The sequence below is a fragment of the Vidua macroura genome, chromosome 2, assembly GCF_024509145.1.
Source record: "Vidua macroura isolate BioBank_ID:100142 chromosome 2, ASM2450914v1, whole genome shotgun sequence".
NCBI classification, from domain to species: Eukaryota; Metazoa; Chordata; class Aves; order Passeriformes; family Viduidae; genus Vidua; species Vidua macroura.
The window spans coordinates 26,722,944-26,750,421 of record NC_071572.1 but is presented as its reverse complement, the minus strand read 5'-3'; the positions used below and the strand labels follow the sequence as shown (position 1 = coordinate 26,750,421).

Here is a 27,478-nt window from a genome sequence, read left to right as displayed (position 1 = left end):
TCAGGCAGCTTGGGATGCAGCTCAGGCTGCAGCTGCATGCAGATGTTGACTAATGCACTCTCCACATCCAAATTTGCATGTCCTGAATATTCCTTCCATGTGAATATCTAAGTCAAAGGGCAGATTCTCTGTCTCTTCCCCTTTGGGCAGGAGCCTGCATTCACAAGAACACAACAATTTGTTAAAAGGCTGCAAGAATTTCTGTCTTGTCCTGGATCTCCAGCTTGATCTGATGGACACAAGTGTTTAAGCACTGACAGTTTTTACTGAGATGAGGTTTGAATATGAAGACCCAAATGGAAAAATACTGCAAAATTCCTGTGTTTAGTTAGTTGTCTGTAACACTGTCAAGAGGTGCTCATAACCAAGGAACTCGGGTGCAAATGGAGAAGCCCAAAAACCAAACGATATCAAACTCAACTTGTGAGCATGTGCAAAATCTCAGCTCCTTTGTCCTGCTGGTCCCTCTCAAAGGTGAAACACACCCCCTGCTCCAGTCACCCACAGGGCATCCAAAAAGGTGGGAAATGCTTTTGAGCAGATCCTCATCTGGTGAAAATCCCAGCTCTGCCCAGCTCTACTGCAGAATTTCCCTGATGAGTTTCCTTGGATCAAGCCGGGATTTTTCACTGAGGGGAAAGGCTGCCCTCCCAGTGCTCAGCCAGGACACCGCAACAAAATCCCTTCTCCTGCAGTAAGGATAAACTTGGCAAATGAGATAAACTTTAGGTTGAGCTAAACCCAGATGATTCTCTAGCAGCAGTTTTACTTAATCTTGAAGTAATTTTAGTTGGCAGCTGACTTATGTAGCCTGATACTAAAATTCTTCTCAACTGTATTTTTATCTGCTTCTGAAGCACACAAAGCAGTATAATAGCATCTTACTTATTTTTTTCTGGAAATAGATGAAAAAATAGCACAGTATCACATCTCAAAAGCATAGTCAAAATCTTTTTTGCTTTTATTCTATTTAATGCTTAATATCTGGTAAAATACAATAAATAATTTTCAGTCTAGGACAATTAGATGTTATGCTTAATAATAAAATGTTCAGAGAGGATGTAAAAATAATATCTTACTATTTAACTTCAACAACAAAGCAGGTCTCAGTTTTAGACAACTGAGAAATTTTCAGCCATGAAAGATAAATGAACATATCTCGCCCTTTCATAAACACACATCTATCATTGAAACCAGCAGAAGACACACAAACACCCACACCCACACACACGCATGTATATGTGCCTGCCTTAGAGGGCAGAATTTGGCCTGGATCTTACAAAATGGTAGTTTGCAAGTGACATTCATGTGTGTTTAATTTTTTAACAAACAAAACTGAAGAATGCTCATGTATTTTACATTTTCCAAATCCTGTTACTGCCACTTACATGAAACATTAGCATATAAAAAGTCATCACTGTACAACCACACTTTTGTCCAAAAGTCAGCATCAGAACGATAAAAACCAGCTAATTAATTAAAAACAGATTTATTGTTAATGTGCTGATGTTTGCATTAGCTGTCTTCTGTTTTAAGCACAAGGAATCTATTAAAACATAAAAGGCAAAAGTGGCTCAGAAAATGACAAATTCTCCAACAACATAGTTGGAGCTTTACTAACACTTATCTGACACTACAGTTAATTGAAAACCAACGTAAACACCAGGAGGTACAGACACCACTGGACATTCCTCACAACTGTGCAAACTGTGGGCCTCATCCTGCAAACACCACTGGCTCCAGAGCTTCATCTCAGGGCTGGTCCCACTGAATTGTCCGCAACACCCTGCAGCAGCCCCCACCCCTGCCATTTGCAGGAAGGGGTCCTGTGGACCCTCATGTCACGCACCAAATACATGTAAAATGCCTCAGATTTCAAACTGATGCAAATTTACATTTAATTTCTTTAGACTCAAGAAGATGACATAACTTCTCTAAAGTCTTACATAAATATTCCCTTAAAATTGTTAGATGGTCATCTATTTCAAAGTAAATCTAATAAAATATTTGAACTGCTTTTAAATTAGCAAAGAGTGCTTGAGCTGCTTTTTGTAAAAAAGCAACAATATTCCTTTGCTGTAAGATATTTTACATATCTCCAGTCACTCTTCCCTTTATTTTACAGAAAGTAAGAGGCAGAGCTATTATTATTTTGTTGATGCAATTGCCTGTGGAATTCTGAAACAGCCCAATGGATTTTTGTGATGATGCTGAATCTTAAATTCATTCCTTTCCACAAGACTTTTCCCCCAGACTGTTTTATTCTGCTTCTTCAGTCTTTTCAGAACTAGCTCCAGCTGAATTATCTGCCTCATACTTTTTATCAAGAGCATCTTCAAAGGATTTCCCACTGCAGTCATACGATTTACTTGTAGGTCCCATATGTGTTCGGATGCGAGCTCCTGGCTGGTACAACTGCATGGCTGGACGATCCTAGAAGGAAGGAGATAATGGTTAATGCTCTGAGAAACCCATGTGGGAAACATATGTGGAATTTTAAAGATTTGAATCTTTATGAAGAAAGTAGATTTTGTGTTAAATTACTTTATATTTCATAAGAACCAGGAAAAAAATGGTATGTAATGAATGCAATGTAACGGGTATTCAGTATCTAGTATTCAATATGTGTTGTTTATAACACTATTCTTGGGAGCCAAACATTTTGAATAAATGAAAAATGCTGTAAAAATTAAAGATCCTATGATACATTTGACATAAACAAGAAGAAATACTGCAGGCAATTATCAAACATTATTTACAAGTAAAACGAAAGAAATGTTGCTACCTTCACTAACATTAGCTGAGAAGAACAATAGCCTGTGCACTTGCAACTCTGCAGATGAATGTCAAATATTACATATAAGCATAAAAATCCAAGGCAGACCAGAGAATAGCTCAGCAGGTAGCAGCAAGAAAATTATCCTGAACTGAACATCAATCATTACCCAATCCTTAAGAGAATTTAAACATGCAATGCACATTTGAATTATACACATAAAAATAAAATTGCACAGTTTTTACTTCACTTCATCTTGCCTTCCATACTGAGTATGAGAACAGGGGAATTTATGCACTGGTAATAAACAAAGTAAGTACAATTTTAGCATGTGCAGGCTCTTGAGTGACCCAATCATACACATGCTGCTCTGACCCTGAGAAAATGGAAAGAGCCAGTTTACATGGTAAAGACACATCAAACCAGAAAATGGTGATGCTCTTCAGAGCACTCTTTATCTTTGAAATTTCATGAGTAAAACACACCAGTTAGAAACTCTCCTTAAGAAGTCTTTTCCTGGTAAAGGTATTTTACTTTCACATAATGTTATGAAACAACTGAAAGCTCACCAATACCTGAGCTTTTTGATCAGTCTTGTGTTAAGTTTAGCAAACAGCCAGCAGCCTACTTAAAGACAGTGGCAGAGCACTGAAATTGTCCTATATCATATTATACTAATTTTCAATTGCCTTCATAATGAAGTAAGCAATATAATAAGTAATAATAAGTAACTCTGAAGTAATTCTAGATTTTTGTTCTTTCATTCTTTTTTCTTATTCCCAATATGCATTTCCCCTTTTCTTTTTCCATCATCATTTTTGACCCACTTGTCTATTTTTCACCCACTTTTTTTTTTCCTTCTCTTTAGACCAGATGTCAAGAATCACTACTGAGCCTTATAACTAGATCATTCCAGTTTATGCTTTGCAGTGTGGTATGAAATGCATAACACATCTTTCTATATCCCAAACAGCTGCATAAAAGTAGATCTTCAAGCAGTGCCCTTTAGAAAGTTTAAGATAAAGGGTCCAAATGACTTTTCCTACCACAGCCTCTGTAGCCTGTGGTTTGTATAAAAGCTATCACGTTACATACACTGGAAATTTCCCATTTTCTAATTAATTCCTACGAACTGCAGAAACAGGTTCCATCTCTGACTAAAACTTTGTGCTGGCATTGTCAATGCTATACCTAAGTTGTAAAACTGAGCCCCTAATCACCTATGTAATAAATACTCTAAGGAAAAAAGTCACCACACTGCAAAATACCTTACTGATGGTGCTTAATTTTTTAGGGAGCAAATCTAGTATTTTAGTCCTAAGTGTGGACTAATCCAGGGACTCAGCAAGCTACCAGAAGTGTGATGCAAAGAAATAGAAAGCAGGAAGCTTCTTAACACTTGCCAAAAGGCCCCCAAGACCCACCATCCAATTCCAAGGTTGGAGATTATTTTGACATATTTCAAGACAAGCATGGCAAGAATGAGAAATAATATTTTTCCCATCTTCCTGTTTCTGAACTAGCCATTTTTCTGACTATTCTACAGAAAAATGTAGAGCCACTGATGAGGCAAGTGGCTAATGTGTAAATTAAGATAAATCTTAGCCATCCTGCCCAGCTGACCTCTGCATAAAAAAGCCCCGGGGCACACCAGGCTTTCTGTGTTGGCAGAAGATGACTTCCTTGACATGCACAGTGAGTCCATCTGAACTTGCTCCCTGCACACTCCATGCAGGCTCACTCTACATGTGACCAGTTTACTCTTGTCAGCCTTAGCTCACAGTACAGATCAGTCACTTGCTTTGAAAGAAGAGTTTCACATGCAGAATAAATTTCTACGCTAACAGTGTTTTGGTCATCTTCTGTGGAAAATCTAGGATTAAGAAAGAGAGAGAAAAAGGGGCTGACAAGGAGAGCCACATCCTGAAAAGACTCTGGCACATCCGTGAAATCAGCTAGCCTGAGAAAAATGATACAATGGTTTTGCATCTGCTCTTTCCCTGACAACAGCTATGAGGATAAATTTATCCTGATGAAGTGACAGCCTTTTCATATTGGCAGGTATGCAATACTGAAGAATCCATACATTCACGCTCTCTGAATTAGCTATTTATTTAAGTCCTTGTTGTTGCTCTACCAAACAATGCCTGGCAAATCCATAATATAATTATTTTATGAGAGTAATAGAAGTACATTTTTAAAAGACTAACATGCCACAGTTTTTAAATTTAAAAAAAGTTGTAATGATTTTTAATATACTTATAAAATGTAAGGCTTCCAAGAATAGTATTCTTAAAATGACAAGGTTGAAATGAAGACAGAAAGTCTTCTATATATTGTGAATATGAATGAGCCTGTAACCTTAACTTATTTTAACTGCTGTTGTCCTTTGACAACAACACAGAAAGAAATCTGAGTTTTACTGAAAATGAGATGAAGAATTCTTTTGAAAAAGCATCTTTGTGCTGAATTTGCAGAAGTTAAAACCTGTGATCTTGAACCATATTAACTAATGAAAGATTATCCTAAATGAATAAAAGAACCTTATTTCTTATGCGCTCCTTTTTGGATGCCATGTCATCACACTTGTCCTCTTTACCCAGTTTGTCTACTGCCTCCACAGTGAAGCTGTAGTTGTAGTTCCCTTTCTTTCCTCTGTCTTGGTTGTATCCTTTCCCCCATTTCAGCTCTTCTTCATTCCTTCTCATAAACTTGTCAAACTCATAGTGAGTTCTATGCTTTCTGCCATCATCCAATCGATACCTTTGTCTTTCAGGTTCTTTTTCTCGAAATCTTCTCTCCAAATCTCTTTGCTCTTTGTCACTATCATTTTGTGACCTGTGAGTATACATGAAAAGAAAGAAAATCCAAGTAATTAACAGTAAAAAGGAGCTACAGAAAGGTACAAGTCAAAGCCTTCCTTTGACTTCAGAAGTGTGTAGATAAGTTATATAGCAAGGTTGTTTTCTTCTCATTACAAAGGGTTAAATGCTCAATGTCTCACCTGTGTATGTCCACCTATGCATTTGGTTCAGAATACCAGACAAAACTTTACCAAGCTTTTGTGCAACTGTTGTGGAAGGCCCATTCTTCATCTTCTATCCCTCTTTGAAATCCTATCAATAGTTCCCCAATCCCCTTCATATAAACACATGCTGCACTATTAGCTCTTGTAGCCTGGTGTTGAGGTGAGTCATGCATGGAAGTATTCCCTTGAACAGGAACATTCAGGATGTGAAGGAATTGTGCAAGTATCATGTATCAATTTGTAAATTTTATGTCTCTGTACAACAAAAGTTATTTACTGACATCATAACTTGCAGAAGATATTTGTGAAAATACTTATGTTCCAGGCTTTTGTTTGTTGTGTTTCCAAATAACCTACCCTGCCTTTGCATATTTTATTTCAGCAAAGACCGTTACCTTACCACAACATGATACTTAATTTCTGCTATGCTGTAAATGGTTTATATTATAAAGACTACTGGCAATATTTTGCTGCCTGTCTGATAAAATTCTCAGCTCTTATTCACTTCATTGCTCCAGTTCAGCAAATGGGTGTTTTTCTCATACGGCAAGACTGCAAATAATGAAGAAAGATTACAAAATAGATTGAACTTCAAAAGGAACAAATACAGGCAGTTTCTTTTCATTACATATGTATAAATACTTAAAATTGAAACAGCAAGTTACTTTTGGTAGTCTCCTCATATTTTGGGAAACTGCAGATAGAATCAGAGAGGATGGAGATTTTTCAATGGTATGGTGATCAAATAGTGATATGCTTCTCATTCAGAATTATTTAATACAAATAAAAGTGTATCTATATACACAACTTTTTCATATAACAAAAATGTGAAATTGGTAGCATCTGTCATGAACTTGGGCATTAGTGGGGCTGCCAAAAGAGAATCCCTGTCTCAGGAAGAGCTGAAAGTCAGAGCAGAACCTGAATGAGAAGTTAAGTTATTCAGCATTTCGCAAGACTGAGCTCGTATCAGCATAACACATTCACCAAGTGGAAGCAACGTCCCAGCTGTCACAGACACCTGAACCAACCACAATTACACAGACGCTGTACCTGTAGCATGGATAAATTTACATAAAATGCTATGTTAGATAAGGGTATGTGCTGTAAGTTGCTTTGTTTCATGTTTAATATGCTATTCCAGAACATAACTCCAAGTCCTAGCAAGGCTCAGGGCAAGACCTTCCAAAAAGCCAAAAAGACCCTCTCAATTTCTTGCTGCAGTATTGCCTGATACTCGTCTCTTCCCTTGTCTGTTACTGTCAGGGAGGAATGCTGTGTCTGAAGGCAGGCAGGTGACAGGGATACAAACTCCTATTCCCAGAGTGGTTAAAGTAGATTCCTAAAATTCAGTCACAGTGAACAGACAGGCAGGAGTGGAAATGGCAGGGTAAGCAATTTCAGAGTATAGGTAGAAGACGAAGTTACACTGTCAGAGAAAGCAGAAATGAATAGAAGTAAAGGGAATGGAAGCACACTTCTGTTTGGTGAAGTTTCAAATCCATATTTGACCATTAACTTATGCACCTACTGAGATTTTGATTTGTGGTAGGAAGCTATTGCTACCAAGCCTTTGACATGGTTTCAAACAGGCAATTCAGTCTCCTGCAGGTAGAGTTGGCAGTTACAGCTTATTACCAATTTCTGAGTCAGTGACAAAGTAGTTTCAACTTTAAACCTCCATCCAGCTGAAATAGCTCATAGCTTGCTACCTACCCACTAAAAATCAAGATGAAATCAGCACTTGGAAACACAAAGTAATGCTTACTGTACCTGTGCAGCCAAACAGATTCTGTTTTACAAGAGCAAATTTTACATTAATATCTTATTAAACTTACTGCATCAATAGCAAACAATGTTACATGGCACCACCAAAAGTTTAATCCATAAAAAGCCAGGGAAGTAGTGGGGTCAGAATCCCTGGAAGTATTTAAAACACATGTAGACGTGGCACTTAAGGACACAGTTTATAATGGCAGTTTGGCAGGGCTGGGTTAACAGATGGACTCAATGATCTTAAAAGTCCATTCCAACCTGAAAGATTCTATGAGGAGCAAACAACTGATTTGCCCCTGCAAGTGTTTCTTTTGAGCCTGTTCTGATTCCTTTCATGAAGACCATCAATAAAGAAGTTGCTGAATATTTTCAGTTTCAACAGGACATGGAAGTTTTCAGGAACATTCAGAACATACGTATTTTTCTTCATTATTTATCTTACATATCTTATGAGTAGATCCTGCTCGCGATGGGACTCCTGTGCCAAAGGACAAGAAAGAACCAACTGCTGAAAACACTTGTAGGATGAGTCATTTCCAGACTACAGCAGTAATAGAACTGAGCTATGCCTTTTGTTCCTACCACTGCAAATGTAACATAAAAGGCAGCAGGAGACAGAGAGAGCCTACAGCATGTATCTATCATAAGGCTTTCATTCACACCTTCAATATTTTGCCATTGTCCCACTTACCTAAATATTTATATGTTTATTGCAGTCAACCTATAAGTGAAGGAAAAGTATGGCATTGTGGACAATTTAGTCTTCAACATGAGTAATGGAAGGAGAGCCTTATCTGAGCTCTTGATGGGGAACAGGTGAAATAACAACAAAATTACTTGAATTTTCATGCAGAAATCCTTCCAATCAGGGATTTCATAGCATTTCATCAATAACAAATTGCATCCACTAATACTGCTACCAGGTCAGTAAATTGTTACAAAACACCTTTTACCAAAACAATAGGAGAGATTTGTTCACATATAAAATGAAATTGGTTCTTTGGTGACAGAACATCTTGTCAATGCATCACTTATATTTAACTCTTGTGATGAAAGAATTTAAGATCTAAATTAAAGACTAAAAGATAAATATTACTTACTTTTCTTTAAGTTCTTTTAGTGAACTCTCCAAAGATTTTGATTTTATACTCCCAGATCCAGGTGATTTATCCCATTTGTTTTCCTCAATGTCAGCTTCTTCCCCTTTTTCTTTGTGCTTTTCAATGGCCAGTTCATCTCCTTTTTCAGGCTTCTTGAGAAGCTAAGAGATATTTGTTTATATTATGATGGAAAATTGTTCCCCTCTATTATACAAACATTTTAGTAAGTACTAAATATATCAGTAACCTGCTAAGATTGGAGATACCTTATTTACATGCTAGGAATATATTTTACAAAGTATGAAATTTAAAGTTATTTTAAAAGGGTGGTTTATATTTGCTAAGGAGTGACAGTCATTAATAGGCATTCAACTGCACACTTTCAAATATGTGGAGAATACTAGAGAAAGCACTTACCTATTCTTCTCAGAGCACTTACCTACTCTTCTCTCCTGAGTTATAAATATAAAGACATTATTATGGTCTATGGTTTCTTAGAAATCATGTAACAGAGCTCAATGTCATTGCCCATAAAATAAGAAGCAGAACCTCTACAATACTACAAAGAGAGCAAGATTAATACTTCACTCCTTGAAATATCATATATAAAATATGTGTCACATGAATTGGGATAGACAGGCATGTAGAAGTAGGTGCTTAGTACATCCTGACACAAATACAGATGAGGAAAAACTTGTGATATTAGCAGAAAAGAAGTCATTACATTTTCACCTTGAAGATTAGGATTTTCAAGAAGTCTGTTCCTTTCATAGCAACCGATACAGGATTTCAGCAGAGTATAGTATTACAGGCATAATCTTTATAGAAGGACCAACTGTCTCAAATTATTACCGTACCATATCAATTCTAGGCAGAACATCTCTGTCTTTCCATTCCACCATTTTGTTTCTGAAATGAGCACAGGTTACTCTTCTCCAATATTTGAAATTTCTATAATGTTTCTCTCAGGTAATATTTTTCTTTTCATTCAGAGACAGAAATAGCTTTCAGGGTCATATCACCACAGATATGTCATGAATACTGAGGCTTTTTGGGTAAGTATTTTTAGGTAATATATTTTAAGGATTAAGTCCCTTTTCTTATGAACTTCTAGAGTATTTTTTTTTTATGCTCAGATATGAAAAACATATAATTCAGCTTCAGAATTTACTATTTTTATGCTTTTAGGTGAAGAAAACTGTTTTCCAAGAAGAAACAAGGAAGGATGTTCACAATTCTGTGGCTTCTCACCACCACTACATCTGAGTCAAGTCTCTGTGTTCTTGCTTTATGCTACAAATTCTTATACCAAATTTCCTCTTCAAAACAGCCTAAAAAGCCTTTCCAATAATAAAAAATTTGGTTCAGATGAACAGTTTTATCTATCATCTGTCATCTTACAGAAATAAGATGGTTTTATATGGCCTGACTTCATAGCACAAGATACACCCTCCTGAGTGATGTCATTAAAATCTGTTCAGATTGCTGAAAGGATCATCAAGTCCAGCTCTTAAGTGAATGGCCCATATGGGGATCAAACCCACCATAATCTTCCAACAGGCTGGCACAGAACAATTTGGTTCTGTCAGGTAATGCTGGCATAGAATACAGCAGAGTTGTATGAAGATATCTGAGTTACCTGCTCTAACTGCACCAGCACACCATGGTAGGCAAGGCCATCAGTCACACTTCCAAACAACACATTGTCAAAGCCCTACATTACTTCCCCTTCCAGTCAAAACTGGTTTGGTGTCGCCACACTGTGCTGTAGTAGCCTAAATAAACATTGAGATACCAGAGAACTTCTGGATAACTTTAAAAGAAGAATAATTTTTTTTTCATTGATCTTAGTTACCTTGATCCTTATTTCTTTTTCAGAAATCTTCTTTTGCTTCTCCACTTCTTTTCTTTTACGTCTTTCCTCTTCTCTGCGCTTCCTTTTCTCTTCCTCCCGCAAACGTTTCTTCTCCAATTCCCTCCGCCTTCGTTCTTCTCTTTTCTCTTCTCGTATTCTCTGAAGAGTTCAATAATGATTAATTGTAAATTGTCCAACAGAAAACCATATGAAACATAAATATAGAACTTCAGGCAAAAGTCTGAACGTACCTGCTTTTCTAATTTTCTATTTTTAATATATTCCAAAAGGGGTGTTGTTCTTCTAGCTAAAACACAAAAAATTTGTGATATAGTGTTCAACTCCTAAAATGTACTCATTTCTTTACTTTAGTAATAACCCCCTTTTTCTAGCTTTATCTGAAAGGGAGCTAAGTCATTGATAAACCTATTTGTTTAATGTATTTTTGAAGGCATTCCCATCATTTAGAAACACTTCATTGCTTTTTTGCTGTTAGCATTAGAAGCAACAGAAATATGTTGCACAATTATTTGATATTTAATTAAAGATCATAGCCTTTCAGTTCAAGAGAATGGCTTTTCTCTCCTGCTTATTGGATGGTTATTTCACCAAAAAAATAAAGAAATGTGTTCAGAATCTATTCTTACTTTTTACTTTTGTACATCAAAACCTAGCTATATTGTTGCTCATATACAGCCCACATTACTGCAATCTCATATAGCACTTTTCAATCCCAGTTTTCAAAGTACATCATGAAGGAAATATTTTCAGTCTCATATAACATTTTAATTTACCTGACATTTAGTATTCACCTTTCCACAGGAAAACAGGAGGAATAACATATAAGCAGTTTGTCCCAGGTTACATAGCAAAGTATGAGCAGATCCAATAAAACTCTGGCTTCCAAAATTGCTAATAAAAGGTCTCGTCTACTGGATCAGTCATTCTTTTATTACAGAGCTGTCTCCATGCTCTGAAATCAAGTCATCTGCCTGAACCATCCTCAAATTCTATAAAATCTTGGAGAGCATCATCAAATTCTTTATCATGTTCCTTATCAAATTCTTTATTCATAACTGTCAGTACTGAATTCAGACTTCAATTCAGCCTGTACTTACAGCTCTTGAGTAGTTACAACAAATTTTGTCAGTTTTAGATATCCCAGAATAGAAAATGTTTACTACTTGAAATTGCTCTACAGTTATGTATCGGATTCTCCCTCAAACCACAGAAAAACATTCCCTATTGAAATGCATGACAAAATTTGAAAGAAAAGAAAGAAAAAAAAAATTAATTAGGAAAGTCTTCAACAAATTTGAAATTACATGGCCAAAATCTAGACACAATTCATATCCCAAAAACATTTAAATGTTTTTGCATTGAAAGTTGGACTATACTGGGGGCAACCCATTCGTTAATAGCAAAATTTTGTTACACAGTTATGAGTGAGAAGGCTGATAGGATTCTTTTTAGCAAATATCAGCGGTAGGAATCAACAACCAATAAAGATTGTTGATTTGGTATTTTCCTCCTTCTATTCCAAGATTTTCCATGCCTCCCCATCCTCCTCACCTGCCCATCATTTTGACAAGTTTTAGGTCCCCAGAGCCCACTTCCAGCCCCTCAGATCTGAGTTTTGCCTCTTTCTCCTCCTCCCTAAATTCCCATGCCTGAGCAGTGGCTTCCTCTGGGCACCTTTACATGCTGAAAGAGATCACAAATTTTAACTGGAAGGTCTGGGGAAAGGATAAGCTGCACTGAGAGTTCAGAACTTGACCCTAGTCATGACTACGACTGTAGTGCAAGAGGTTTAATGAGAAATTATAACTTGAAGTTCAAGGGAGAGAAGCAGTGTGATGAGTACTACCAAAAGAGGAAGGGGGAAAAAAAAAGTTTATCAAACTTGAATCTTACCCATCTTATTTATAGGCCTTACTGCAAATACAAACCTAAGAGCAATTTCTTAAAATGTTTAAGAACCTTTAACTGAAAATAAATTACTAAATGAAGAGCTGTGTCTGCAAAACTTTACATTTTATCCTGCTGTCTACAAACATACCAGAAAAAAGAGCTTATCTTCATTTTGCTACAGAGAAAATCTCTTTCATATCTCTCTGTCACATGGAAACTGATCAACCATGATCATGCAAACACATGATGCATAAAACATGTTGGTTTGCAGTAACTTTACATGGAGAAATTCTGAGCATGTGAGGCTCAATTCTGCCAGCAAAGTCTTGGGCACACCCTTTATTGACATCAGTAGGAGTAACACCTTTGAAACTGGACACACAGCTAAACCCTTACATAATTTTGCTATAAACATGCTAGCTGCTGAAGAAATTTTTGGTTTTATGTTGATATCAATGGCCAGAGCTTTGAATGGCAGGAAAAATAAAGCAACTTGTTTGATTTCCTCTGATTTAACAGAAATGAAACATTAAAAGTCTTAATGTAAAGCTGCCTTCAGTTAATGTTACTCAGAAATCTGCAACTCTCAAGATTAATCATCTTCACTGATAGAATACTTTCAAGTTAATAAATCTTCTTGAAACTGTAAACTTTTTGCAAATTGCAAACTTATTAAAACATTTTACTGCCTTTACTCTGCTGTCAACCAGAGAACCATGGAAGATTAGGGGTAAATAAAAATTATTGGGTGACTTCCCCATCTAAAACAGCAACAAACAAGTTTTATTCATAACAGAGTTACCTAATGTCCACTTCCTCTAAATTATTAGAGTTCCAAATCTCTCCAGTCAACTCTCAAACAGCAGTAACAAGTGACAGGAAAGGGGAAATGGCCTCAAGATGTAATTGAGCAGGTTTATACTGGATACTAAGAAAAATTTCTTCACAAAAGACTGTCAAGCACTGAAACAGGCTGCCCAGGGAAATGGAGTGCTGTCCCTGTAGGTATTTAAAAGATGTGCAGTTGTGGCATTTGGGGGCATGGTTTAGTGGTGGACTTGGCACTGTTGAGTTAATGGTTGTACTTGATGTTCTTGAACAGCAAGTTTCCAACCTAAATGATTCTATGATTCTAATCAAAAGAGGTGGCTACTTTTTCACTGTAAAGATGTAACAGGAAAGGTCATTTTTTTTTCCTACTCAATTGTCACACCTAACTGTTCTGCATGTTATCACTTGAAGATACACCAAAATTCTATGTCATCCTGCATACTAGCACTGAAGGTTTCAGTGCTGACCTTTTTTAAAATCCCCCCAGGACTGTGGAAGCCATGCTGCATGCATACAGAAAACAAGGTGTTGCCTTACTTTCAGAGCTTTTCCAGAATCTTGACCATGAGAACAGAGAGAGATCATTTCATGTTTCTTAATAAAAGCAGCTAATATCAGGGATCAATGGTTAAGTATTCAGCTACTTTGTATTTTAAAAATTAATCTTCCATCTACTAATACATCTGTTAGTATTCAGAATTACTAAGGGCCTATTTCTGAAGCAAATGTGTGTGCATGCAAAAGTGAAACCAAGTTATTTCATGCATAGAGACTTAAAGGTTTACTGCTACAACTTGCCTGGAAAACAAATATTTAACTGTAGTAATATAAATCTGTTACATTGAACAAGTCAGCTCCTGCAGGTAGTATCATAAAGATATAAAGTAAGATATTGAATATTCTCAATAATAAGAAAAATCAAGAAAACAGACCAATGAGTTCCCTTGTTTTGGCCTCAATCTCTCCCAAAAGAATCTCAGGATTAGCACAGATCTTGTCTTCATCAGCACAATAATTCTCTAAAAATTTCCTATATTCTGGATCTGTGAAGAAAAAATTTTTAATTATGTTAATACTTTGCTATGCATAACAGAAATTTCCCACTGTGATATCAAGAAAAGATGCTTACCATCTTCAATGCTCCCAGCTTTGGCATCTTTCTTCTTCAGCTTCTTTTTTGAAATCTTCTGGAATGGAGCAAACTCAACCACTGCAGGATATTCCAAACCTTAAAAGAAATCAATCCTTAATTTTTTTGAAGGGGAGAAACATTCCCTACCTTCAAGTAAGATTTTCCAAACTCTTGAACACGTGTTGGGAAGTCTTATGAGAAAACAAAAATATTTCTACAACTCACTCCTAAACTTCTAATGAAAAGTTACATGTAGAGGTATTTAAAATTAAAAGAAAAGTAAATCTTTTATTTGGATGTGCTGACCAGACTGTGAAAATGAGGATGACTACGGTTGCAAAATAAAATTCTTGCATTATTATTTATAGCTCCCTTTTAATTATTCACAGACATTGATTAGAAAAATCTATCACAAAATCTCAATCTGACAAGTGATTAAGTACTATTGGGAAATCAATCTGAAGCTGTTGAGTTGCTTTTCTAAGGCTTTGTTGCCTAAAAAAGAAATAAATTATGGGTAATATGCAATAAAACAACAAACCATCTCCTTTGAGAACCACAACTGTAAAGCTCAGCAGGCAAAATTGTGTGTAAGTTCTCTGTTTACGATGGACTGTGCAACTCCTGCCTGTGTTTTTACTGGCAGGGATTCTTTGCTTTGAGTTATGCCTTAAACGCTGGCTTCTTCTGTGGACTGAAGTCAGAACTGTGTGTGGATTTTGAATTTCACTTGGTTTCCACTTGCAGCAGGTTCAAGACTACACTTTACTCAAGTCCATGGAAAACTTGTCTTCAGTCTGCTAGAACATTTGTTAACCTTATTGAACCTGCTAATCCTAGTTTCAGTTTTAGCCTCATAATGCAATGCTGCCACAAGCCTCACCAGAGAGCACTTCTGATCAAACCTTGTGCTCTTTAATTGTACAATTGTGTTTTAAATCTTAAAACACCCAGAATTTTAAATCTGGGAAATACACACTGCTAGGGATGTGTTGTTCTTAATCTCTACAACAACCATCTAAATCTGACGGATATTGGAAGCAAATAAAACAACTCAGCTAAGAAATGCTGAAGAGGAGTTCATTAGTTTGACAGCTTCTTTAGAGATCAGTTTCTAGTAAGAGTGGCCAGGACTCCTTTTCACAGGACCTCTGCAACACTGAGTATACCGAATAGAAAATGTCTGTACAAGAGAGCCACAAACCTATGTCTATTTTACATAACCTATGCAATTTTTTACAGAAGGTATGCCTGAATGAGGCAAGGAACTGCTAAAGTTCTGCTAAACCATTTCTTAATGATGGCAGTTTCATACTCCTGCAGAAGACCTGGATTTATCCACATCTACATTACAGACTTTTTCTTTACTGTTGCACAAACATTTGCAGACTGAACATTTTAAAATTGGAAATAATTTTTGCCATTCTTGTTCTCAGAACTCAACTCAGGATGTCGGCAAAGGCCCTAAAAATTCAATCTCTACATGTCTTAAAAGTGGGCAACCAAAATGTTGAAGGTTTCCTCTTGCTTTTTCCAAACAGGAGTAAATGGCAAAACTTTATCTCAGAAACACTGAAGATGTTAAAATCTGTGCTCACAATGTGTTCAGTTACTATTGTAATGAATTGTGAAGCTTGCATAAGGTAATTTTCTTAGTATGATCTTGATAGTGCATTGCCAAAAGTATAAGAATGCACATAAAGCATGCACACCACATAGACAAGCAAAACTGCATGGACAAATATATTTCACAGTTTATTATATTTTAAGTGATAAATGTTAACATATTTTAATGTAATTAACTGCATAGAGAGGAAATGGTGGCATAACTAGCAAAAAGAAAGGAAATCGATGCTCTAAACTGCTATATGTATACATACACATTTAGTATTTTATAAATAGTCCAACCTTTATTATCAATGAAGACATAGCCATCAAAGCGATCTCTAAAAAGAAGGATGTCCTCAGGATTTCTAAAGTTAATGTATGCTCTTGAGTAGAGATGAGGATAAAGGCTGCAACAAGAAACAATTTTATTTTCTGTTATTTATTATTCTTTTCAGGGCTAGGGAAAACATAAAACCAGAAGGATCACATCATAATTCTCCTCTTCTTTGAGAAACTACTACCTTAAACAGCCTTTACATTTACATGTCTAATGATATATATATATATGACAAAAAGTAAGAGAACATCAGAGTTCTGTATGCAACTATGAAATTTATTCTGAACTGACACAAATATTTCCAGTTTATTTTGTCCCCCTAAATTGCAGAGCATACATTTCCAATTGTGCAGGATCAAAACTTTAATATTTCCCAGTTAAAGAGATATGAATAACAGCAGTGCTTTTGGGGAACTTCTTGGGCATACTAAGAAAAGTCTTGTGTCACTGAAAATGAAAGGTTAAGTAAATGACTGAAGTGAAGGGGCAGCTTCCAGGCTGTCACTGTATTTAAATAGATTTCCATCTTTAGGAAAGAATAAAAAACCTAATAGTTTGCAATATAATCCACTGAATTCTACACAAATAAATAAACTCTATCAGACATCCCTGTGTTATCAACGTGCATGCAATGTCTAGTTGTGACCAACAGTTACTGTGAAAATCCAAAGCATAGCAAAAGAAACAGGTACTTAAAATAATTTTGATTCTTCAAGATTTTATTGGCATAGATCCCACTCCATGGGTAAATGTTTAATGTGCCTGATAAAAACCTCAGGGCTGGCACACCACAACCATGAAGAAAGTGAGGTAATTTAATGAATTAGAACCCATCAGCTAAGTTATTGTGAGTCATGGCATGTACATGCTTTAAACTCCTGCAACTGTTATATATGTCAGTTTGTATTAAACTGACTTAATGATGACTACATATTACATCAAGTTTCTGAACAAATCTTAACACAAGCCCATATCTTTAAAATACCTATAATTCCATTATTCCATTGTCACCTATGGCCTGTCTTCATACCAACTAGCCACTGCCACCAGCAGACAATAAACACACACAGCTAAAATTGTATCTCAATCCCATAGATCTTTCAAAATCAGATTTCATAATGAGTGAGAAAGAGCAAAAATATGGATTGAATCACAGGATCCATGCATGTGGCAGCTCAAAGCAACACTGCTCCCAAGTAATTTTTTCTTTTTAAAATATGCATCCATATGGATCCACTTACAGTGTTAGGAGGAGACCATAAAGAGCAGTGCTGTCAATCACCAATGGTTTTGTACACCCATCAATTTTGTGTTTGATCCTGTAGCCAGAAGAAATGTTAAAAAACCAAAACAACCTAGAGGGCTTTTTTCATTTAGCTGCTTTGCAAATACCAGCTATGAAGTGTTTGTACAACTTGAAGAGGATAAACTATTTCCAAGGAAGAAAGGAAGAGCCATTTTATCCATATATACCCAGTATGTTTTGACATTCCAGGATAGGAACAGCATCGTGTCAATGGTAAGTGGGTAACTGCTAGGGCATGCCAGGGCTGAAAGATGCTATGGCATGGCTGTAGAGTTATCACCAAGATGCCAAGCAGATATAAAAAGTCAGATTTCTTCTCATCGATTTCAAAGAAGACAAAATTTAACACTTTCCATAACTACACAAAGTTAAAAGATGTATTTTAAAATGTGAAAGTAAAGGAGGGAATTTTATTGTGGCAATCTATAGCTGTACTGGAAACAATGTATCTGTGCTACCTAATGGCTACAACAGTAGAAGTCTCAAGATAACTGGGCTCCCATGAAGAAGGAAATTTCCTTCGCTGTCATATCAACAGCACTATTCTTATGTTTCATGTGCTTTGAGGTTTAAATTGAACAAGGCCTGACATTAGACTGATATGATTGCACACTCGAAGTGCTAAATATTCATCAAATAAAACCAGGAATCTTGAGGGAGCATAATTTTTCATTCTAGTTATTATTACCTGAGATTGAGGAACTGAGTTTTAGTCCCTAGTCTAAATAACTACTCCACTGTTCTTTCCATCTTCAGTGTTTGTAAAATACTAAAACTTTCTACAGATTAAAGACTGTTACTTGGACAAGGGTCCACTCCTACATTACTGTGGCACTTCTCTGCCTCAGTGCACAGTGGACAGCTTCATCATACAGTTGTTTTTTTTTTTTTTTTCCCCCGTAGGAACTTAGAAACTTATGGTTAGACACATTCTGAAACAGAACTGAAAATACAAAGGCTTGCTCCTTCCTTGTTTCCTTTATCTGGTATATCAATGCCATCACTTTCACCTTCTTTGGCAACATAATCTTCTCTTGGTACACAACATAATATTTTTCTAGCTTTTTCAGCTTAAACAGAGTGAATATCTTTCAAAATGGAGGAACATCTGATATGGTTATCAAGCACTCATTAGTAAGAAAGGACGGAGTCTGTGTAAACAGGACGCTGGAAAACAGATATTCAGAATTTACCTTGCAAATAAGGGATCTAGTGTTGCTGATATACATTATCAACATCTTCAAGAACTTCACACGCACCAGCAGAAACACAGAACAATATAAAAGCATGGTTGAGCACAGCAGGATATTGATGTGCAGCACAATAACACAGCACTGTCTGTCCATTACTGTAGCTGTGTATCGGGGTAGAAGGTTGCAGAAACAGAGCTGTGACAATGCTTCTCTGATGGAGCCACTTCCACAAGAGCTGGTTCTCATATGTGAGTGAGTTAGCTATCAAGAGTGCCTAGTGCACAAAACCCACCCAACTGAGTGTTTCAAACTTAGGCTTCTTACTCAGCAAAGTGTACAGTGTGCCTAAAAAAGTGAGTAAAATTAACATTCTAGGTGGGAAGCTAACTAAACCTAGCAAATTTGAAATACTTAGCAGTGGCTTGCATATGTATCACTTTTACTCTAGGTTTCACATATATGACTTCCAGCAGCTACTCCCCACCCTGGATTGTCCATTCAGAACTCAACAGCATGGTCATGCAGCAAAGAATGCACAGGGCTTCACAAGGCTACAGGCACTCTGAGGCTAACAACCCCTCCTAGGAAGAAACACTCTTGCTTGACTTTTGCACTTAGTATCTAGCAGTTAACTGGCTAAAATACTCTTTACTCTTCAGGATTTTGTCTTCCAGCTGAGTCCTACAGAAGTGAACTCTGTGCGTCTCCTCCTTTTTTCAAGTATCTACTACCACAGATTTCATTCAGGAGCTGAAATTCAGTTTTATCATCCAAGAGCTGGTTCCATTTTGCCATATGTTTGCTGTCTATAATGCTGCTTTCCACACGTATAATGTTTTGGACAGATGCACTGCACATGTCGGCACTTGGAGCAATCTCTATGGAAATAACCCAGATGAGTCTGAGTGTACACATTTATTCATTCCAACACACTGTTTCTTTCTTCTCTTTCTGCTTTGCATTCAAGGGTATTCAGTCTTTCAGGGTACATTTATTTCTGTAACACTTCTTTAAGTCATCTCTTTAAGTCCTTATTTTTCTAGCAATTTTAATAAAAAACACATTCTAAATGTTTGCTACTTCTACAAAGTACCTTTTAACACAATTGTGTAAAAAGATTGATATACAGGAACACAATTTTAAATAGTTATTTACAGTCTAAACAGCAACATATGAACTATAAAAACAGCAATCTCATCTTAGTAAAATAATTATCAACTCTTGAATCATGGTGGGCATTTATAAAATATATACTTACATGTATATAGAGCTCTACAACTAAGTTTTGGAGAGTCAAGTAACTCCTCCACCCATTTGTACAGTAATTGATAACCCATCATCATTGACATTGTCATGTCAAGTTAAAATCCCCTGGCTGTCATCCTTATCATCTTCTGTGGTCATTCACATTATGGGTGGAACTGGCACAATTTCAAATAAGCTTAGTATTTCCTTTTTAGAGCCATAAATGAGCAGTTTGCCTGGCAGAGAAAGCAGAAACACTAGCGTTGTGCCAATCAAAGCCTGTCAGTTATTTCACCCAGAACACAGTAGTGGTGGCTCACTTGAAGCACAAAAGGCACTGCCCCTTCAGTGCTGCAGTTCCTGGGTGCAAACCTACATCCTACAGTGTTAATGCTGTTTAGCTACAATAATCCTGAGCACAATGTTGGGAAGAAGTTATGGAGGGAAAAGGAGGAGTGCTCTGTGGAAAAGCTTTATCACTCCCTGTGATACATGGCATAGCACTGACTATTTGAACTGTTTTCATGCAAGCAAGGCTTGTGTTCAGATTTCTTTCCTTTCATAACCTCACAACACTATCAACAATTCCTGGCACTCAGCACTCAATGCCAGACCAGAAAGATTACCCAAACCCTGAAGGGCCAGAGATCAATCTCTTGACTAGTGATTAGTCAAATCTCTAGAATAGGCTCAGAAACCTTTACTAGCAGACAAACAGGAAAGAGTGTCTGGAAAAAATAGTTAATATTTGAAGTCTGAGTACACAACAGCCTGTCAGGAAGGCAGAGTCTTTATTATCATCTATAAAGAGTGTTTTGTTTGCATTTTGATGTCAATATGCAAGAGAAATAAAATATAATGCAGTGAATCAGATGAATCTGAAAAAGGCACAAAACACAAGTCACTTTCTGAAATTATTTTACTGAAATGGATGTAACTGAAAAACTGAAAATTACATTAATCACATGAAATTTGAAAAAGTTTTATAGGTTGCCTATAACAGGACATTGTAAACTTAAAGATAACACTTATAAAGATATTATAAAGATTACAAAAAAACCTGGAGTTGATAGGCATATCTTTGTTTTGTCCTCTAGGATGAATTATCTTGGAAATAAAAATGTAGAAACAGCTATAGTTAGACCTCTCTAGTGCCCTTACCAACAGCAACTAATGGAGAATGCCAAGAGAAAATTTATTAAAAAGAGGAAAATGTACAAATACTCAGTTCATAACTGCAAGTATCTGCAGCCTAGGGACTTTGTAATACCAAAGTTGTAACTTATGTTTAATAGGTTTGCATAGATAAATATTTGTCTAGAGTAAATATTTGTCAAACTGCTCCTGACCCATTTGTGGCATGAATTCATCATTTGTGGCATGAATTTCTGACAAGTTCTAAAATCTGAATGAGCTTATAGAAATTTCTGTGATGTAGCTACACAGGATGTGATTAAATTGAGATGTTCCAGCTCTTAAGGAAACTTGTCTGCTTCTGCATCAAAGCATCTCTACGCCCCTTTCCCTTTCCACCAGATCCTCTTCACAGAGTAGCTTCTTCAAATCCTTCTCGTTGGGTGACATTTCTTTTCATCTTCACATGTTTTTGTTATCACTGAATTCTCTGGATCGCTTGCCACTATGCACATGATACAGGATCTAGAAAAAACTATTCAATGACAGAAAACATGCCAACCTTGTCCTGTAGCTTTTCCTGTTAGCTGGAATGACATGAAGCCACATGCACAGAGTTTGCTGAAATCATGTGAACTGTCCATAACATGACAGACTACAGCAATATAATGCCTTATACTCAAAAAGTATTCTCTGCTGGGTAAGACAAGACTGAGATTAACCTTGATTAAACTTTTACTTTCTGGAAGTTTCTTGTATATTCCTGAGTGGGTAATGTAAAGAGATGACTCATAAAAAGATATACATGGTATATGTCAGCATTTGAACAAAGGGGACAAAAGAGGCAAGGAGATCTTGAGCCAGTCAAAAAACAATCAGTCAAGCCAACACTGCAGAAGGGCAGTGAAATGCCCACGTAAGCTGTGTAGTTTGCTGAAAGAAGCTGTAGCCATACAAACCTGGTAAAGACAAACCTATTCCAAAAAAACCCATCTTTTGTCTGAAAACACATTTTTTGAAAAGCAGGATGAAGAAAAATGGAGCAAGCACAAAACATTTAATGCTGAAAAATTCAAACTTAATTGAATTATTTTAGAGTTTAGATTTGTGAAGGCAGAAGAGAATAACATTACAAATGACAGTGTGAGAGAAAAAAAGAGTATCTTTCATTGGTAACCTGCCATAGATGCAATTATAAACAAGTGAACAGCAAGATTGTTGGGTAATCCAAATTTCATCACATAGGAGAGAAAATGAAACTTTATATATGCAACAATTGTCAGTGCCTTCTCTTTTCTAAAGAGGCTGACTTCCTAAATTATTATGCAAACTTTTCTGGAAAATTAAAATTGGAATTTTTTAAACTGTTAATTGGCATTTGTGCATCTAAACACAGTGAGAACTGACACTCTTCTGCAGAGAATTTTTGGTTTGCCATTGGTATTTTCCTCTTATCAAATGAACAACTTGGACAGAAACATTAAAGATGCCCATGTGGAAACAGAGATGACAAAGTTCAGAAGAGCAATGTAAGGTACAAAGATTTCCAATCAGAATAAATTCTCCTTCTTCTTCACTTCACATCTTTATGGTTTTAACAGAAAATCTGAAGCACCTACAATTTTCTTGCTGCACTCATGTGCAACTACCTAGGTCAGAAACGGTCTAATTTCTCTAATAATTTAATTCTCTAAAAATTTCTCTAAATAAACATTTATTTCTTCTTGATTGCAAAACTGACTCTGAGAGAACCCTTAACTTCAAAATTTGGTCAGCAATAAAGAGTTGGCATCCCTCTACAGTCAGTGGAAAGAATCTCAAGCCAGTGGAGGGGTGATTAATCACACACTAAGATATGATAAGATGGCTCTTACACTTCAGTTTTTCAGAACACATGAAGATTAAGCAAACACGGTGTTTTGTTTCTCTGCTGGAAACTGATTTATTCAAAAGGGAATTGCATTTTACCACTATGATACTGAGTAAATTATGTAACTACACAAGCAATTCTGATTTAATTTAAATCAGCCAATATTTCTTCTTTTTTACTTTTGCATGAGACAAAAATGAATAAAACTAGAATAAAAAAACTAGAATAAAATTTAAAAATTTGTATGAAGCACATAAAAATACATGCAGGTAAACAAAGAAACTAAAGTCAAATGGAACTCATGAAAACATTCTGTCATTGTTTGCCCCAGACTGAATCTTGCTCACTGACGCTGTTGAGCAGGACGGGAACAGAGAACTCCAGATCAGAAGGCAAAGAAAATGAACTCTCCCTTTATTTCAAATGTACTGCTCTGTATATAGAGAACATCGAGAAGACTAATTTCATTGGTCTTAGAGTAAAAGCATGTTACACCATTGGTGTGCAGTGAATGACGCAGAGTAGCAGAACATATCTATAAACAATGTGAACAACAAGACAGATTAGAGAATTATTTACATTCTTTCCCAACTGCTTCCCAGGCTCTTGCCTGGTTATAAAACCTTTCTTTCTCTCTGACTGAGCTGAGAATACCCACAGCTCACAGCCAATTAAACAGGCTGTTACAGTTTATCAATGCAGGTTAAAAGAAACATCAGAGTTTCAAACTATATTATGGCCTATTCATACAAAAAAAACCTACACTTTAAAATCCTTTACACTCCAGTGTAAAGGAAAAGAGGAGGAATGCCATTGTGTCTGCATATGCACCCAGCTTTCAGAAATATTTTAAGAAATAGACTGAACTATTCAGAGACAATCAAAACATTCCTCATTTGTGGAGATGCCAGGGTGCTTGGTTGATATGGAGTAGGTGAACTTTTAGTTGTGTAATGGCTAAACTTCTGATCTGATAAGGCACAGGGTGAATGATGGGCTGAGTGAGATAAGAGCTGGATCCTGTGGAGAGAACTGTGCCCCTTGTCATGCTAAGCTTGCTTCCTTGCACAAACCACTAGGCTGTGGGGCTTGCCCTCCTCCCCCTGGGAAATGCCGGGGAACTCAAGTGGGACCTGAGCGGGTTCATCTGCTGATGGGACATAATGGGGCACAACTGACTCAACTGCGCTGCTAGCATGGGCAGCTGTGCTGTCTTAGAAGGTGTCCCCTGATCCACATTCTTACATCAAGCTCTGGTACCACCCTGAAGGAGGAACCTGATTTTTATTCACCTGCATCGGAGTGAATATAGACTCAAGAGATGCTGTGTTCCACCATATTCTCCCCATCACTTATTCAGGACTTCCCCTCCACTCCTCCTGCCAGATCTGGATCCAAGACTGCACAGCAACCAAGTCTTATTGCAGGACCTATGGGTGGTGAGAGCCTCACACTCTTGTACTTTGTTTTTCTTTCTTTTATGCTTCACACTCTTCTTCTTTCTTCCTCTTTCTTTCTTTCCCCTTGTGTGTGTCCTTGGGTGATGTTGTTGCACTTTCACATTGCAATGCTTTCATGTTGTATTACTATAGATAATAACCACCAAAACAGCTCCATACCTGTTTTCCTTTGTAGCCAAGTTGTTCTATAATAAACCCTACATTGTTTATTTACAAATACTGATCATTCACACTAATGTGCCCCGAGGGATGTAGTAACAAGAACCTGGGTTATCCCCACCTTCTGAGTCAGGCCATCACAGTAACTCAACAAAACTAATAAAAAGAGGAAAAACATGTCATTTGCAATGTCCCATATACCTACAGAAACAGCTCATCCTCACCTGGGATCAGCAGTGCAAAACTCAAAATAATCATGGGCAGGTAGAGGATGCAGCTGTTCCTCCAGTTGCTCCTTGGTTAGACAAGGAGGAAGCCTTCGAATAACCACCTGCATATATAAAAAGAAATGGAGATTTATATTTGATCTAAATACTGTAGAAACAGATGGCACAAATTCCCTGACTCGGTTCCTGCATTGTTTTGAAACTGTAGGATAATTGACATATTGTGATAAACAGGCTGAGAACCATTGCAATTTAATCATCAACCTAAAAATTAGATATTGATTACATAAAAATTTTAAAGTATCTCTAAAAAAATGATTTAAACTAGCTTTTAAGTCTTGTTACAGCAGTATTTCAGTGTAATAGGTCTCTGTGTCCAGCTGCTCCTGGCAGGGCTTTTTCAGGGCAGCCTCTGAGAGGATGCTGGGGCTGCCCAGTGCTGAGTGCAGCCAGCTCCAGTGGATCCACCTCAGGGCAAAGCTGAGCCCCTTAAGCCAAGTCAGTGGTGACACTGGGAAAGGTATTTAAGAATGGACAGGAAAGGTAGCACAGCAGTGGGCGAGACAGAGGAGTAAGGGGGGAAAAAAGGTGTAAGACACAACCCTGCAGACAAACAGGAAAGGAGAAGGAGGCGAGGAGGTGCTCCAAGTGCCAAAGCAGAGAGTCCCTTGAAGGAGATCACGGTGAGGCACACTGTTCCTCCACGTGCCGTGAAGGACCACAGTGGAGAAGACACCCACTGCAGCCCATAGGGAACCCCATGCCACAGCAAGTGGAGATGCCCTGAACGGTCCTGCAGCCTGTGCAGAGGAACCCACACTAGATCAGGTTTATCCTGAAGGCCTGCAGCCCATGAAGGAGACTCATGCTGCAGCAGGTCATGAACAACTGCAGCATGTGGGAGGGACACTCCTGCAGCACTTCATGAAGGACTGTATCCTGTTGTGGCCCATGTCAGGTCCCCCATGCTGGAGGAGGGAAGGAGTGTGAGGGAGAAGGAGCAGCAGAGAGGAGCTGTTATGTCCTGTCTGCAACCCCCATTCCTCATCCTTCTGCAGTCCTTCCAAGCAGAGGAGGTTGAGCCTGGGAAGGAAGAGGGGAGGTGGGAACATGTTTTAGTTGCAATCTTTTTTTTTTACAGTCTTCTCTAATTTTTAATTAGCCATTAATTAAATTAATTCTCTCCATGTTAGAACATACTGTATCCTGAGTTAGAAGCGACCCACAAGGACCACTGAAGTCCCACTCCTGGCCCTGCCCCAAGAATCCAGTGTGTGCCTGAGAGCTTCTTCAATTCTGTCAGGCTTAGTGCTGACTATTTTCCTGGGGAGCCTGTTCCAGTGCCTAACCACCCTCTGGGTGAAGAACCTTTTTCTATACGCAATCTAAACCTCCCCAGACACAGCTTTGTGCCATTCCTTCACATCCTGTCACTGGCCACCAGAGAGAAAGTACCAGTGCCTGCCCCTCCATTTTCCTTTGTGAGAAAGTTGCAAGAAGCTGCTATGAGGTCTTCCCTCAGCTGTGTGAGTTTTTCCTGTGATGACACTTTGTTTTTTCCATCATACCTTATTCCTGGGTCTTGCTGAGGGAGGAGTGCAAGAGCACCTGGCTGGAGCTCAGCCACCCCGAGTCAACCCACTACACCAAGCTCTACTAATAATAATGTCCAGGAAACTGTGTAGAAACCTCTGGCTGAATGATGCTAGCACACAAGGCAGCAAAATGGCCATCAAGCTTCAGGCAACCTGTTTTAATTTCTGAGTACTTTAATATCTGAATTTAATTTTACTGAGTTGTAGTCATTTTCAGTGCTTCAGTTTTCCAATTAAAAAAATCCCGGGAATAAATAAAATCTCACAGCACTCAAAGACTCACAGAACTGGCAGGGCCACCTAGAGCAGGTGCCACAGAACTTGTCCAGGTGGGTTCTGTATGTCTCCAGCCAGAAAGACTCCGTGACATCCCTGGACAACCTGCTATATAGTCTACAAGTATTATTTGAAAGGTGCTCGAATAAAGACGGAGAAGAGAGATGTGCTCTTGACCTTGTCAGAAGCTGCTTTGCCACAGCAATAGCCAGCCTTGACTTCACAATTAAAGGTGAAATGATTTCCAGCGCTGACGCTGGGGGTCTCCCAATACTCCAGGGAATGAACACTCTCATTCTGCAGATGAAGAAATTCCCATTATAAACACACGAGCCTCCTGAGTTCAGGCTCGGTCTGTCTCCTCACTGCAGCCTCCCTCCCACCCTCTCCCATCTCCTACCGGAGCCGCCCCCGCCGCGCTCGCGCCCCCTCACTTTGCTCAGCGCCGTTTTCTTCTCCTCCCGCTGTTTCCCTGGCGCCGGGTGAAGCGGCGGCGGCAGCGGGGACGGCGGCGGCGGGTTCGGCGGAGCGTCGGTGTCGCGGCGCGGCGACTCCTGCGGCAGCGGGGCGTCCATGGGCCGCGAGTCGCGGCCGCCGCCCCGGCCCGGCCCCGGCCCCGGCCCTGCCTCCCGCTCCGAGCGCATGCAGCCGCCGCGCCC

The 27,478-nt window shown here is 38.0% G+C and overlaps 1 protein-coding gene across 5 annotated transcripts; it reads right to left on the bottom strand.

The window, feature by feature from the left end:
• Positions 1 to 106: 106 nt before the first annotated feature.
• On the bottom strand, positions 107 to 27,478 carry UPF3A (UPF3A regulator of nonsense mediated mRNA decay). Of its 5 annotated transcripts, none has more exons than XM_053971097.1 (10): positions 27,254 to 27,418; positions 24,946 to 25,052; positions 16,318 to 16,424; positions 14,407 to 14,505; positions 14,210 to 14,320; positions 10,787 to 10,842; positions 10,536 to 10,694; positions 8,681 to 8,841; positions 5,540 to 5,614; positions 107 to 2,433 (listed from the first exon to the last, which is right to left on the bottom strand). In XM_053971097.1, the coding sequence occupies exons 1-10, from the start codon at positions 27,392 to 27,394 to the stop codon at positions 2,148 to 2,150; spliced, it is 1,302 nt and encodes a 433-aa protein (XP_053827072.1). In that variant the 5' UTR covers positions 27,395 to 27,418; the 3' UTR covers positions 107 to 2,147. The 5 variants fall into 5 exon arrangements, with proteins under 5 accessions (XP_053827072.1, XP_053827076.1, XP_053827074.1 ...); XM_053971101.1 differs by having other exon boundaries at positions 2,162 to 2,433; positions 5,320 to 5,614; positions 27,254 to 27,478; XM_053971098.1 differs by having other exon boundaries at positions 2,267 to 2,433; positions 5,376 to 5,614.

Excerpts from the sequence above, each read along its gene's own strand:
- UPF3A (XM_053971101.1), bottom strand. The coding sequence starts at position 27,463 with ATGCGCTCGGAGCGGGAGGCAGGGCCGGGGCCGGGGCCGGGCCGGGGC. Across the intron at positions 14,506-16,317 it reads TGTCTTCATTGATAATAAAG|GTTTGGAATATCCTGCAGTG; the intron begins GTTGGACTATTT and ends ATTTCTTTTAAG. Across the intron at positions 5,615-8,680 it reads CTAAAAGAACTTAAAGAAAA|GTCACAAAATGATAGTGACA; the intron begins GTAAGTAATATT and ends GTATACTCACAG.